Source organism: Physeter macrocephalus, chromosome 15 (genome assembly GCF_002837175.3).
Source record: "Physeter macrocephalus isolate SW-GA chromosome 15, ASM283717v5, whole genome shotgun sequence".
NCBI lineage: Eukaryota > Metazoa > Chordata > Mammalia > Artiodactyla > Physeteridae > Physeter > Physeter macrocephalus.
Window position 1 is genome coordinate 70,519,157 of NC_041228.1, and position 15,220 is coordinate 70,534,376.

At 44.8% G+C, this 15,220-nt stretch overlaps 1 protein-coding gene across 1 annotated transcript; it reads right to left on the bottom strand.

Moving 5' to 3' along the window:
• Window positions 1–13,252: 13,252 nt before the first annotated feature.
• Window positions 13,253–14,752, bottom strand: BHLHE22 (basic helix-loop-helix family member e22). The gene is made up of 2 exons (XM_024126928.2): window positions 14,491–14,752; window positions 13,253–14,146 (listed from the first exon to the last, which is right to left on the bottom strand). The coding sequence occupies exons 1-2, from the start codon at window positions 14,750–14,752 to the stop codon at window positions 13,305–13,307; spliced, it is 1,104 nt and encodes a 367-aa protein (XP_023982696.1). The 3' UTR covers window positions 13,253–13,304.
• Between the last annotated feature and the right edge of the window lie 468 nt (window positions 14,753–15,220).

Sequence of the window (15,220 nt, forward strand, 5' to 3'; positions counted from 1 at the left end):
CTTTGGATCTTTAGATTTCTCTGCCAGTTTATTCTACTCTTTAACCCATCCATCGAGTTTGTTTCTTTCTCTTTATTTTAACCTCAGGTTCATAGGACTGAGTGATCACATGCCTTATGTCCCTTAGTTCATGGTACACAATTATAATTGGGCCAAACAAGGCCCTCTGGCTTTATTTACTCATTCTATTTTATCCCTAATGGCTACCATTATACCCCTCCCCATCATAGGCAAATAGTCTAATGTGTTTGGTGTGTATCTTTTTATTTTTATGTGTTTTTATAAAACATGTTATTATCTTGGGTGCATATGTGTTTAATTTTCATAAATGTATATTCTATAAATCATTATTCTTCTTTTTTTTTTTTTTTTTGGGTATGCGGGCCTCCCTCTGTTTGGTTCTCTGACCAGGGATGGAAGCCGTGCCCCCTGCAGTGGAAGCATGGAGTCCTAACCACTGGACTCTCACGGAATTCCCTAAAAGCACCTTCTGGTGCTTCTGGGTTTCAAGCCTTTGGGGCCCAGCCGCTCCGCGGGATGTGGGATCCTCCCAGACCGGGGCGCGAACCCGGTTCCCCTGCATCGGCAGGCGGACGCGCAACCGCTGCGCCACCAGGGAAGCCCCGATATTCTTCTTAATGTTTAACTACACTCTATATTTTTAAAGATATATCCATATTACTTTATGTATATTTAATCTGTTGCTTCTAACTGCTGTATAGTATCCCATAATGTGCACCCACCATGTTGTAATGCTCTGTTTACCCAGCGATGGAAACTGTGTTGGTGGGACAGTTAATTTGGGGGGAGAGGCCAAAGGAGAACCTAGACGTCTACTCCCACCCGTCCTCCCACTACTGTGTGCGCCACCCTCCACCCTGGGCTGCAAACCCTGTCATCAGCAGCCCCACCACACGCGCACATACACACGTGCGCACGCGCGCGCGCATGTACAGACACGCACGTGCACGCAGTTACGCACATACACGCACGCGCACACACGGACGCACGTGCGTGCGCGCACACGCACACGCACGCACATGCACGGGCGCACATACATACACGCACGGACACGCGCGCGCCCACACACAGGCCGTGACAGCCTTCATTCTCTGAGATGTTCTAGACTTGGTGTGTTCCTTGCTCAGATCCTTGTCACCCTCTGCTTCTGTGAGGTCTCCAGGGTTGATCTGAGTCAGGGTGCCAGCTGTCAATTTGTCAGCTTTCAGGATTTCAATTCCACTGAGTCTGGTAAGTTTAGTGATTACATTTTCAGTTTGAGAATTCTCTTTTTGTTCTTCCTATCTGCCTGGTCATTTTTGGTAATATCTTGTTCTTTCATCATACACGCAATATCTTCTTCCATTTCTTTAAATATATTAAGAAACTTATTTTATATTCTGTACCTGGTATTTCCACATCGTCAGTGTTTTGTGGGTCTGATTCTGTAGTTTGCTTTTCTTTTAACCCTGCCTCAGGATGGCTTGTTTACTGGGCCCATGTTCCTTGGAATTTTATCTCTGGACATTTTTTTTAAGACTTGAGTTTAAAGTTCACACCTCCAGAGAGAATTTGCGTTTGCTTTTGTCTGACTGCTGGTGTTACTATCAACTTCAGATCACTTTACATTTTCAACCTGAGTATTTTGAAAGGGGATTGGGAACAACATAGATAGTGTGGGTTCTAGCCCTAAATCAGCCAGACTGCAACCCTATGAGTAGGAATAGACAGGAGAGACTTTCTGGGTTTGTTTCCCGTTTACCCAAAGCCAAGGCTGAGACAGGCAAGTATACCCACAGTCCTTCTCTGTGGAGCAAGGTTTCTTTCTAAGTCACTTACTGAGGGTGCTGCCTCTGCTAATTCTTGGCTTTGTGTACAGTTCTTGGATTGCACGCTCACACACACACACACACGCCCCGCTTGGGCCTCAAGCTTTATCTTCTGCCTGCCACAAAGTATAGCCCCTTCGTTTTGTACTAGGACATCTATTCCACCATGTTGCCTGAAGTGGAAGCCTCCAGATTCTTAAATTCATCTTAGTAGTACACTTTTGTGCTGCTACAGCAGAGAGAGCACAGAAAAGTATTCCATTCTAATTTCTGCTTAATTTATAGCGAAAGGAATTTAGAGTAGAAGTATTATGTAAAATATTACATAAAAGCAATGGGTGGTAGAACCAAAACAAGAGAGTCTTGTGACAGGCTGAAATCTGGTAATTAAAGATTGTTTATAAATGGAATAAATGTCATGGAGAAATAAGTTAAAAGACATGGATTCTAGCTATGACATAACTGGTTTGTTTTCATCAACAAGTCACTTTACCTCTCAGTGCTTCAGTTTCCATATTTGCAAAATAAAAATATTAAGGCCTTCTGACACCAGGGTTCATTATGAGGATTGAACACAGTAAGATGTGCAAACTTACTTTGAAAAGTGTAATGCAATATACAAACTTAAAGTTGTAAAGGAGATACTTTGACAATATCGTGCCTTTTAAAAACTTCTTATATATTTGTTAAAGGGAACCATTTTTTGTCATTAGTTAATTCATTATTCGTTTATTCAATCAAACACTTATTGAGCATTTCCTCTATCCTAGATGTGATGCTATGCACTGGATTACCCTTCTTCAAGAACACATAATTTATTAGAGAACACAATACATACCCAACTAATTTATTATAAATGTAGTTGTAATAAATCATCTCCTTAAAACTATTTTAAAATTCTGATTCATCACCAGTTCTAACGAAACTTCCATCACTCATTCCAAATTAGTGTTCTGTAATGAGAAATTACTATGAGCCTAATTACATACAATAAAACATATACATCAAGTATTGTGATTATATGTTAAAAATAACCAAAACCAAATACAATCATTGAGGCTTCAGAATTTTTTAAAAACTGTATTTTACATATAGTAAAAATCCATCTTTTCATTTTTAAGCCTCCTCTAAATTTCAAATTAAAGAAAATGAATAACTAAAAATATTATTTTATATCAGTGACCAACAGTAATGAAGCATTCAGTTAGCAAACACTAAATGCTCTGAAGATATTCAGGAAAAAGCTATTTATCACTGAGTAAGGAATGCTGATAAGAAACCTATTCGGGAACTTTTATCTGCCTTGCTTGGCTTTCCTGGCATACTTCATTATATTTTCTCCATTTTCTCATTAAGTTTTGGGCCACAAGTGTGAGGCAAAGGAGCTTCTATACTCAAAATTTGCATGATTACTTCTGTTTATTTTCTCATGAAAAATAATTTGGGTAGCATTTCCTATAAGCTAATTCTTCAAGTTTAACCATGGAATCTTAAAACCAATTTCAGAGATCAAAGCACAAAAACTATCTAGGCTTTGATCTTCGTATAAAACAATGTCAATAATTATAAAACAAGAATTGTATGCCCTGAGAATGTACACTGCTTTAACCTATTAAATTTGCCAATATTGCAAACCATTATGTACTTGAACTGCATTATTAGGTATTCATATTCACATACTCAATTAGGAAAAAGTTAGCAAGCCAAGATTAGTTCCCCGTAGCATTATTTTAAATTACAGTGGATGATCACATAAAGCTCTCTGATGTTTCTCTAAAGCAATTATTACTTATTCTACTTCAGAGTGTTAATCTAAATCAGTGATCATTGATGATGGAACTTTTTTGCTTAAATGTTTACTTTGTTTATAATATCTTGAGTAAGATAAATTTAATTTGTGAAAATCTCTACTGAACAATTTTTAAAAGGGGTAATTTGGCAATACTTACATTTTAAAATATTTTTTAAGCAGAGGAGTGCTGTATATTTTTTTTAAAAAATGTTGTCCTGAAAGTTTGTTTAATACTCTTTTGATTTTAAAATGGTATATAGGTGGATTTATGAGGAAGCAAATTATCTTGAAAAGATCTTAGGTAAGAAATGCAAGTGCTTTGTAGCTCAATTAATGTTGTTTTTTAAATTTACAATAAGCCAATAAATTAACTTTTAAAGCACAGGTGAATGACTGTGTCCCCTTATTTCCCTACTAGGAGCATGTTGGGTGACAGAAGATTTGATTACAAATAGTAAATTATTTGGGAAATAATTTTGCTGTCTGAAGATCCCCAAATCCCCATCTCTCCCCGACACATACATATACATATATTTTTATTTTCTCATACTTTCGATAAAAGTACATTAATTGTTATATTCAGAATATGTTTCAATATATTTTCACTTCGTTATTTATGTGGAAAATAAAAATAGATCCAAGGGCTTCCCTGGTGGCGCAGTGGTTGCGCGTCCGCCTGCCGATGCAGGAGACACGGGTTCGTGCCCCGGTCCGGGAAGATCCCACGTGCCGCGGAGCGGCTGGGCCCGTGAGCCATGGCCGCTGAGCCTGCGCGTCCGGAGCCTGTGCTCCGCAGCGGGAGAGGCCACAACAGTGAGAGGCCCGCGTACCGCAAAAAAAAAAAAACAAAACAAAAAAAACCAGATCCAAGGAATATCAGTGACTAATAAGTTTTTAAACAAGTTTATTTTAACCAGGCTGACCCTGCTAGGCTGCAGTTCTTAATAATAGCTGTTATTCTGTGGAGAGATGTATAAGAACAACAAGAATGGGAGAGAGATTCCATTTCTCTCCACATAGGAAAGATGTGGTCTTCGTCTTCTGCAGATCACTTTACCACAGATAATGAATGAGGCTGAGTAATATTTGGACAGTAGTCTGTGTATTCATAGAGATGAAATGCAAGCTGTAAATAAAACATAACACAGAAACGTGCTGTTGATGAAGTGTGGCTTCTTCAGTAACTGTACATACAGCATTTCACTGGGACACTTAGCTTTTCTAAGAAACACTCCATTAATGTTTTACAGATCGCCCTAGACTCTGAAAGTGTTCCTGTTCATTTGAACTAGGCAGTTCAGTATTGCTGAACACTTAGGGTAAATTATGTCGTTAAATGGACAATCTATGAAATAATTATCTTTGCCTTCAATTTTACTCTAAAAAACACTTATTGGGTAAACAATAATTTTGCAGAACTGTCTGGCATTATCCATGGTCATGTGAGTAATAATGTGCATTTTCTATTGAGGATATAGCTGAATAGAAAAAAAACTAGTGGCTATGCTGGTAATTTTAAGTGCGTTTGATATAGTTTTTGTTAATTTTTTGAGTTATAGTTTATGTTCTTAATTCCTAAATATTCATTTTTATAAGGAGAGACATGATATACTGCAGACTACCTAGAAAGTAAACGTTTAGAGATAGACTCATGAGGTATTTCAATTCCCTTACAACTTACAAGTTTTGTGCTTATAGGAGAAACTAGGGCAATAGAAGTAACAGGTAAATGTAGTAATACCTAATGGTTTATCATTGAGTCAAATTTAAACACATAAAGCACATATTAGCTGGAGATTCTTATTTGTTTGCAAGAGAACGTTTATTTCATGTAACTTTTATTTCTAAGAACTAACCATTAAAGTTAACATATATGTCATTATTACCTGACAACCCACATTTTTAAGTAAGTGATTTTGTCTTTCATGTTCAAATTACTGTTTAAATGAAGTATACTTTCATTCTATAACTTCTAAGAACTGGCTAATATATTTAAAATTTTATAAATGCCTTTGTTTTATACTTTAAATGGAATATTTTTTTAAGTATTTGAAATCACTTTTGAATTTTTTTAATCTAGAAGCATACAGGAAGTAGTACTTTCTTCGTGTTTTAAAGTTCAGTATTTTTTTAAACTTTATTTTAAACTAATTTTAGACTTACAAGAAAAGCTATAAAAATAGTATTCATTTTTAAAGAAGAAAGCCCTCAGACTAAACAATGCTTGTCAAAAGTTAAACTAAACAGTGATCATAGGATTTAGCCAGTTGCAGATCTTAGTTAATCCTTGACCTTTGGAGATGTTTATCCACAATAACTACCCAATAGGGCAACACACAGGAAGTAACACCTGAGTGGCAGAGATAATTTGCATGTGTTCCACCCAGATCCTCCATAGTCCAAATCAGTATTTTGTTTTCATAAACACACAATTTTCTAAGTTTTAAAAAGAGCTTACTTTGTTTAATAATTCCAGATTTTACTTAATTACACTCTCTTGAGAAATCTACACTTTGAAGATATATATGCCTGATGCTTCTGTAAAAGAAAATTAAAGTAAGTTATTCCCTGCCCCTGTGCCCTGATACATTTATAGATTTAATAGATAGATTTCCTTTCCTCCTTCATGGCTTTTCATGTCTCTGTGGAGGCCTGGTTAGGAAAATCTTTTTCTGTTTTTTTTTTCATGGAAGTCTCAGATGGAGGGGACAGGCTCAGCTTAGCATCTGAATTTTGACCACAGCTCTGCAGAAAGAGACTGTGCATGGCAAATGTAGCTGCACTTGCTTCAACAGACAGTGCCTGATATAATGTTTTAACCAGTTGGGTACATAATCTGACTCTCTCACATAATAAGAAATTATGTGTCTTCCATTTTCAGAGAGGAGATAAGGATATTTGACACAGAAATCCTTACACCAAGTTCTTCAGTAATTGCCAGAGCAGAGTAAATGCATAAAATGAGGTTAGGCCATGAAGTATTTTTATGTTTAAACTAAATTCTCATCTCTAAACATCCCTGTTACCATAGCAGATTTGAACTGCAACCATCCTCCTAATAAAATATGAAATCTTTAAGATTGGGAAGCACTGGTAAATAATGGGTCCTTTAAATATCCCTGAACTTTATTCTAAAACTTATCAAGAGAAATAATAATTGCTTTATATAACCACTGATACCATTTTAGCATTTGATGAAGATGTTAATTTATGGTTAGTTAGCAGTTTATGGCTGTCATTAGTTTTTCAGTTTAGTCCACATTAGAAATCTATTTTTCTTTTTTATTTTAATCTGAGACAATTATATAAAGATATGGTTATGTTTTATCTAAAATGTATCATTCTAGTATTGCATTTCAAATTATTCACAGATCATAGTTCTTATATGTGCATATATGAATTTAAAAATACAGCAATAAAATGCTTGAAACAGATCATAAATTTGCTTCATATTTTATTGCATCTCTGAATCAGGTTGAGAAGACAAGGGCAACTATGGTCTTTGGGAAAGAATTAACTCTTTCCCAAGCTGGGAAGGGAAACGGTATCACCTTGTGCCTAATAAAAGCCAACCCCCCATCTGAGCATCCTGGTGACTTCTAAGATAGGCTTGTCCATGGTATATTGGGGGCTGGAGGGCTGGTAACCGCAAAACCCTCTTTCCCTTTGCAGTCTAACCTTCCCAGCCCAGTAATTTCTCTTCCAGAGCTCTCTAATCTGTATTTCTGTATCGTCGGAATTCGGGAACACAAGGGAGAGGAAAGAAAGAAAAGTCCCACAGGCACATGCACACGCCCTCAGGGGGACCTGATAGTTCTGCAATAGTCCACAAGTGTCCTGCATTATGTTAAGACGCGTCATTTAGAAAAAGTGATAGAATTTAACCAAAATAGAGCCTCAAGGAAAGTGAGCTCACTTTCTTTGCCTTGCTAGGAAGCGATGAGCTCTTTGGGGCTTAAAATTGGGACGCTTTCACAGAATTCCCGGGGTTGGCTCGGCCTCGGGGTGCTTCTTACGAGCCTGTCATCTGCAGGTGAACTCTCCAGGCCACGGGGGTCAGGGCACAACCCCATCCTAGTGCCTCCCCTCGAAAGACAGTTTGAGGCAGAGCCCCCGAAGTTCGCGTTCTGTCCCTAGGCACTTAGAGGTTGAAGGGCCTTGCGCCCCGCAGAAGTGGCCCAGAACGTCAGTGCAGGAGAAGCACCAGGAGAAGGGGTGCTCTGCGGCTGCGGATCCCGAGTCCCTCCCGGGGCGCAGCCTGAGCAAAGCAGCGCGGTGGGCACGTGTGTTGTGGACGTCGTTCTGGCTGCAACCCTGGGCTGGCAGGCTGGCCTGCGGGAAAAGCCGCCCCCTCCTTCCTCCTGCCCTCCTGGGTCCCCAGCACAAACACTGGCCCTGGCCCTAGGGCGAAACAGACACCTGGCTATTTTGCACAGTCTGCAGAACCCTGGTTCTTCTAAACACTCATCAACCGATTCGAAGAGCCAGAGATCCGGCGGGGAGAGGAGAAGACTCTTACCCTGAGAATTGTCTTTACCCTTAAGTTGCTGTCTCCCGGTTTTCCCTCCCGTTTCCTTCTACTGTGCCCAATGTCTGATGTAAAAGGCCAGCTTTAAATCAACACGCAGCTCATTGGCTTGGCGGATCCAGGGGCATCCAAGTTATAAGCGCCAACGCAGACCTTGAAGGAGACGGGCTCCTGTATTTTGCCCACACAACAAAAAATGTTAATTGATGTAAAGTTGCTTGGCACGTGATTAATTCAGTCTGACCTGCATTTTAATTAAAAGAATACTTCTGTTTCTGACGTTTGTTTTGCAATTTAATTCTGTTTAGAGGCAGCGCCGTATAGTGGGCCCTCCCCATCCCTCACTTCCCCATTGAATCGCATTTTCATGAAAGCTTTTACCAAGGAGCCTCTCCCGACCAGGATTCATCACCTCCCTCCTTCCACCGGCACACGTTCGGGCCTCCGCTCTGCCGCTCCGCCCGGCAGAGCCGCCACTGTGTGCTGCGAGCCGGGAAGTGAACTCTCATCATTATTTTTCAAAGTCTGGGAAGTGTATTATCCTTTTTCCTAGTGGTAATTAGTTACCATAGCATCTAATACGTAAATGTGCCCAGAGCACACCATTAACAGTTAAACGGAGGATTCAATTTAACACATGATTATATCTTTCATAAGTCATTACATTGGAAAAGTCAATGCCACTCATGCTGGAGCAATCTCAGGGTCCCGGACGCGTAGAAAGGTTGGGTTTCGGCATCCGGGCCAAGAGCGCGAGGAGACGGGAACCCACCCTGTGGAGCCTTGGCCCTCCCTAGAGAGCTGTTGGCAGGAAGGATAGGTGCTGGGTGCGATAGGAGGGAGCGGAATTTAAGCTCAACACAGGGTCTTGGAGGGGATGCCCAGCTACTGAGAGTGGAGAGCGCATCGCTGAGCGCGCGCTCACGCGCACGCGCGCGCGCACACACCCACACCAACACACACACAGACACACACACACAGGCACCACGGGGAAGGAGGAGGGGTAACTAGTGAGCTCTTCGAAGGTGATCATTTGCCGGTCCTGTAGGAGTCCCCGAAAAGCCTCAACGCGCTTCACTCCTGTAGGTACCCCATGTCAAGCTGGAGATGAGACCTAAATGGGAATTCGAAATTAGAGAAGGAAATTGAAATTAGAGAGAAATTAGAGAAGGAAACCGGCGGAATAAAAGTCCAAGTGGGACTCTGGCTCCTCGCTCAGCCTCCTCTGCCCAGTGTCAGTTTCCTAAGAAACCTGAGCAGCGGCGATCGGCCCCTACCCCCGGGAGAAACGCCCCAGAGCGCGGTGGACGAGGGCTCTGGGGCTGACCGAGGTTCTCTGGCAGACGCCGCAGTTTTAGGGGCCAGGATTTCTGTTTTGGCCCAAGGGCACTTCAGCAAGACCACACTGATTCCCTGGTGTTCATTCACCCAGTCCCGAAGTGGACGATGCACGCTGGAAGGACATACTGGGGCCCACGAGTGTCTGGGCCAACTTTCCATACTGGGCTGAGATCCAGGAGTCCAGCGGGCCCCGGAAAGCGGCCGGGGGTTTTGGCGGGTGGGGGGAGAATTTTCTCTTCAGTCATTGGTTTCCTTCCCTAAAAGCTGCTGCTAATGAAACTTTGGAAACATTGGGGTTAGCGCAGGGAAAGCCACCGAAGTAAATCACCGAAAAGTCCTCCCCCGCCCCTTTTAGATGTCCCACATTTATTCCTAGAACCCAACGCTGGTCAGCTCCTGGATTTGGAAAGAGAATTAATTTGGCTGAAATTATCAAAATGAAAATAAATATTATTAACCCTGCTACTTTGAACAATTGTACATATGTGTCTGACATTCCGACTTATTCTCAACATCCTCTCCTTTCCCCGACCCCCAATCATTTCCAGTCTCCTTCAGGACTAAGGCTGGAGACTGAGTTATTGAAGGGTGAAAGGAGGGTGAGCTTTCCTTTTTCTCCTGAAGTTCAAGATCTGTTATTTGTACTATTTCTAATACTAGTTGAACATCACAGAGATTACAGAGGGAATACATCAAGGAGGCCTTCTTAATAATGAGAAATATTAAGCAGTTAAATCTTGCAGCGAACGTGTCCCCTACGATGTTAACATGCAAAAAGAAAAAAAAAAAACACAATTCGACTGATGGCGGCTGTGGTTAATTCCTAATCAGAATGATGGACAGCAGGGCCAGAACAATACAAACTAATGGCTCTGTTGCTGATTCCTTTACCCCTTGATTAAAGGCACCCGATTATGGCGCAGAACAGTGTCATAATTATGTTTCTTAATCACATCCAGGAGGTTTAATTGCCTTAACGATGTGTTTCATTAAATGAATTTAGGTATTATAGTAGACAGTTTTCATACACAGTTGTTTTCAAATTAACATAATATTAGACATCGTCATGGAAATTGTTTTAATAATCATAATTAGACGCACCCGGGCTTTGTCTGGTAAATGCTGAGAGACGGGTCTCCTCCTGCCTGGGGGCTGCCCTGGTCTCTTCCCTCCCTCTACTCCCACTCCCAGACTGGGAGGGCTTCAGCTTCAAGGCCCTTTGCGGTTATGTTTTCTGAAAAGTTACAGGTTCTGATTAATCTTTTTTGATGGCAAGTGGAGCAGAAAATACCCTCCCTCACCCCCCACTAAGTTTGATGGCATTTAGGGATATCATTATGGGCTGAGGCTACACAAACCAAAACGCATTTAGCAAACTGCCTACAGAGGAAACACTATAACTTCACCACCACCATCTCTCTAACCTCCACCACAATAAAAATCAAACCTTCTAAATTTGAAGGCATTATTAAAGTCCAAATACAAGCCTATACAGACATTCTTTAATAGAATCAATGCCCAACCCAATCCAAACATACTCCCTTCCAAATCTCATTAACAAGCACACTGGAACATTCAAAAAATCTCTATGGGCATTGTTTACGCATATAATTCAACCTGGTTGAATTATATATATATATCTGTCACACACAAAAAAAGCAGGGGGAAGAAGCCACAATACAATCCATCCTCAGAGAATCCAAATCCACTGCTTTTCCTTGGCTTTTAGGAAGTTGGAGATAGACATTTTGATAAAAACTCTTTAAGAAACTTCACCCTCTCTGATGGGCCCTGGCATGGTGGTTAACAATGCCATACAAAGTGGGAGAAGAATTCCAGGGAGAGCAGGGCCTTCCAAGTTCATGCCAGCAAACGGGAGCTCTGGACCTCCTCTGGGTCTCACCACTGACCCCATTTATCAGTCCTCCAATGACCAGGCCCAGCCATCGTCCTGTAACAAGTAAACAAGTGAACTAGGGCTGCTCCTAATTGTGTATCCCTGACAAAACTTTAGTTCCACCTTCTCTGAAACTCCTTTCTTTTTTGTTACCTTTCAAGCAAAGAGTAACACAGAGGAGAGGTGATTTTGCTCCTCCACAAAGCACAGCATAATGAAATGTTTGATCAAAATATTTTAATAAAGATTCTCTCTGACATAGATACACATACAAATGGTTGTACATAGCTGTCATAGTCTGATTGACCTATTTAATATATATATCATTCTTTACACATCCAAAACCCGCCAATAGATCCATCATAGCTCCCACTCACCATCCAACCTGACAAACTGAATTAGCATTACCTGCAAGGAGTGGAAAATAGCAGGACTCCATTTTTAAAAAAGGTTTTCTTGATTTTCGTAGGATAGAAAGGCAGGCAAACAGCCATGCAAACTAAAACTGAAAGCTCGCTTTGGGTAAATAGCTTCTTGCTCTTCCTTAGTTTTATTTTATTTGTTTAAAAAATTTTTTTTAGAAAAATAACAAAGGATTTCACACCATAGGCAAATCAAACCAGTCTTTCAACTTAAATAATTCTCCACAGTTAAAATAACTTATATATGTATACATATATTAAAAGCAATTAAGTTAGACCTTTTAAAAATGCACAGCACAGCCTGGAAAAATATTTGCTTAGCATGTTCTTACTTATAGGATCTATTGCTGTGATGTCTTTCCTTTTTAGAATGCAAAGGAGTCCCCTTTCAAAAAAAGAGATCAATTCATTCATCAATTAAGAATACACCTTTCCTGTAATTTTTGGACTGAAGCAATTTATTAAAGCTCAATTTAAATACAGGGATGATGCAGCTGAAGATATCCAGGTGACCTTTGATAAACCTAAGCAGCTCGGATACATCAATATGTCTCTTCATACTTGTTGGCAAATAAACCCTTTTAAACACTTGGCACACAATATAAGTTAATCTATAAAACAGAATTTTAGAGGCATTAAAAAAAAATCTGCACATAAGACCCCATGACCTTAACACAGGATAAATACTGTTGATGTGGAAGGGTCATCGAAGAATAACAAATAAATACCATGAATCCTTAATACATCATTGCAGAGTGGAAAGTAACAAGGTGCGCATAAATATTTTTAAATGCAATTCTTTCAGCCACAGTCAGTTTTTTTTTTTTTAATATCACTCTTGCCAAAACTTTTGAGCATTTTCACAGGATTAAAGTTCAGAGACAATAAAAAATACAAGTCTTTCATAGCAACGTGTCTCTTCCTGTTTTTTTTTTTTCTTCACTTAAATAAATCTACATTTCAAGTTTTTCTCCTGGCTCAGAATCAAAATTTATTTTCAAGTGCCCTTTCTGATTTGTCTGAATGAATATTCCGTGCCACAAGCCACCCAACCCCGGACTCCTCCTCTCCCCCTCAGCACTAGCCAAATTCACAATTATTAGTAGGATTACTATTTTGCCACGTAATACTCTCCACGCTTAATAACACCTACTTCTCAACTTATTTTTTTACCCTTAAAGGAAAACTCTGCTTCCTCGCGGTCTAGGCTGCCACCAAAGTTGCCACTTTTCCGAGAAAAAAAAGACATCCATACTCTATCCCCACTCCACCTGCCTCCTCCCTCCCTCCCCACCCCGAAGACCGAGATTCTGGGGATGTCGAGGCCAGAAGTCCCGTTTGTCTCTGATAGTTCTCCGCAGTTCTCGCCTCTGCTTTGTTTTCTCTGCAAGTGTTTCACGACTACGAGAGGACCAAATAAAGGGGGGCGGGGAGCAGCTTCTCACTCTCCTCTAGCTTTGGGGTCGGTCTTATGTTTTTCGGGGGTGGGGGGTGTTTAAGGCTTCTCCGTGCACTGTTTGCAGAGGCTGGAGGAGACGCTATTGAACAGGGCGCACTTCTCCGGGCAGGAGGCGGCCGGGGGCAGCCCGGCGCTGAACGGGTAGCCGGCAGCCTGCTCGTAGGCGCCGAGCGCTGGGTGCAGGGCAGCGGCCGCCGCCGCCGCCGCCGCGGAGCTGGGCAGGGAGGCGGCCGAGATGGCCTGGCCCTGGTTGAGGTAGGCGACGAGGCGCCGCATCTCCTCCAGGGCCTGCGCCTGCATGAGGATGTAGTTCTTGGCGAGCAGCAGCGTAGCGATCTTGGAGAGCTTCCGCACCGAGGGGCTGTGCGCGTAGGGGATCACCGCGCGCAGCTCGTCCAGCGCGTCGTTCAGGTCGTGCATCCGCCGGCGCTCCCGGGCGTTGATGTTGAGCCGCAGCGCCTTTTGCTCTTTGGATTTCTTGCTGCTGCTGCTGCCCCCGCCGCCGCCGCCGCCGCCGCTGCCCCCGCCGCCGCTGCCGGCCGGGCCCCCCGGGGGGGCGCTGGCGCCGCCGTGCAGGTGGGCGTTGGAGCAGCCCTCGGCCGCCTTGACGCCGCCGCCTCCCGCGCCCGGGGAGGCCCGCGGGTCGGCGCCGCCGGCCCGCAGAACCAGCTCGCAGCGGCCGTCGCTGTCGTCGTCGGGGCTCTGCTCGCCGCCGCTGCTCTCGGCCACCGAGCCCCGGCCGGCGCTCTCGCCGTATTTGAGGCACAGGGCGGCCCCCGCCGGCAGGCTGCTCAGGCTAGGGTCGCCCCCAACGCCGGCAGCGCCCACGAGCAGCCCGGGGACGCCCACCCCGCCGCCGCCGCCGCCGCCGCCGCCGCCTCCCCCGGGCGGCGGCAACAGCAGCCCTGCCCCCTCGGGGTCAGCCGGCTCGAAGCAGCCCAGAGGCGACGAGGAGGAGGACGCCGGGCGCTCCCGAGGCGGCGGCGCCAGGGACAGGTCCATGCTCGGGGGCGGGGAGCGGAAAGCCGCCTCCAAGCGCTTGGCGGCGGAGGCGCTCAGGCTCTTGTGCAGGAAGAGGTCGTCTTCGCCCGCGGCGGCCGCGCCGAGGTGCAGCCCGCGCTCCATGGTCCGGCGCCGGCCGCCAGGCTGCTCAGGCTAGGGTCGCCCCCAACGCCGGCAGCGCCCACGAGCAGCCCGGGGACGCCCACCCCGCCGCCGCCGCCGCCGCCGCCGCCGCCTCCCCCGGGCGGCGGCAACAGCAGCCCTGCCCCCTCGGGGTCAGCCGGCTCGAAGCAGCCCAGAGGCGACGAGGAGGAGGACGCCGGGCGCTCCCGAGGCGGCGGCGCCAGGGACAGGTCCATGCTCGGGGGCGGGGAGCGGAAAGCCGCCTCCAAGCGCTTGGCGGCGGAGGCGCTCAGGCTCTTGTGCAGGAAGAGGTCGTCTTCGCCCGCGGCGGCCGCGCCGAGGTGCAGCCCGCGCTCCATGGTCCGGCGCCGGCCGCCGCCGCCTGGGCTCGGGAGTCGGGCGGCGCCGCAGCCGCGCCCGAGCCGGGCTCTGGGGCTGGTGCGCGCGTCGGTCCCGGTGCTGCTGGCAGCCCTCTCCCCTTCTTTTTCTTTTTCGCCTTCCCCCGCGCTCGCCGCCTCCTCTTCTTCTTCTTCTTCGTCTCCAGCCGATGGTGCTGCCTGCTGGGGCTCACCATGGGCCGCGGCCCCGCATGGTGGGAGGGTGGGCGCGGAGGGAGTGGGGCCGCCGCCGCCGCCGCCGCCGCCGCCGCTCTGAGCCCAGCCCCGCGCCTCCTCTCCGCACCGTTTATCTTGCTTGGATTCACCTTCAGGAGATTTCCGGACCCATCAACCAGCCGCCGCCACAGACGGGGGAGTCTTTTACATCATTATCTCTGAGTAGGTTATTATGAAGAAGAGTCGCCTGTTGGGACAGCGCTTTCTACCCAA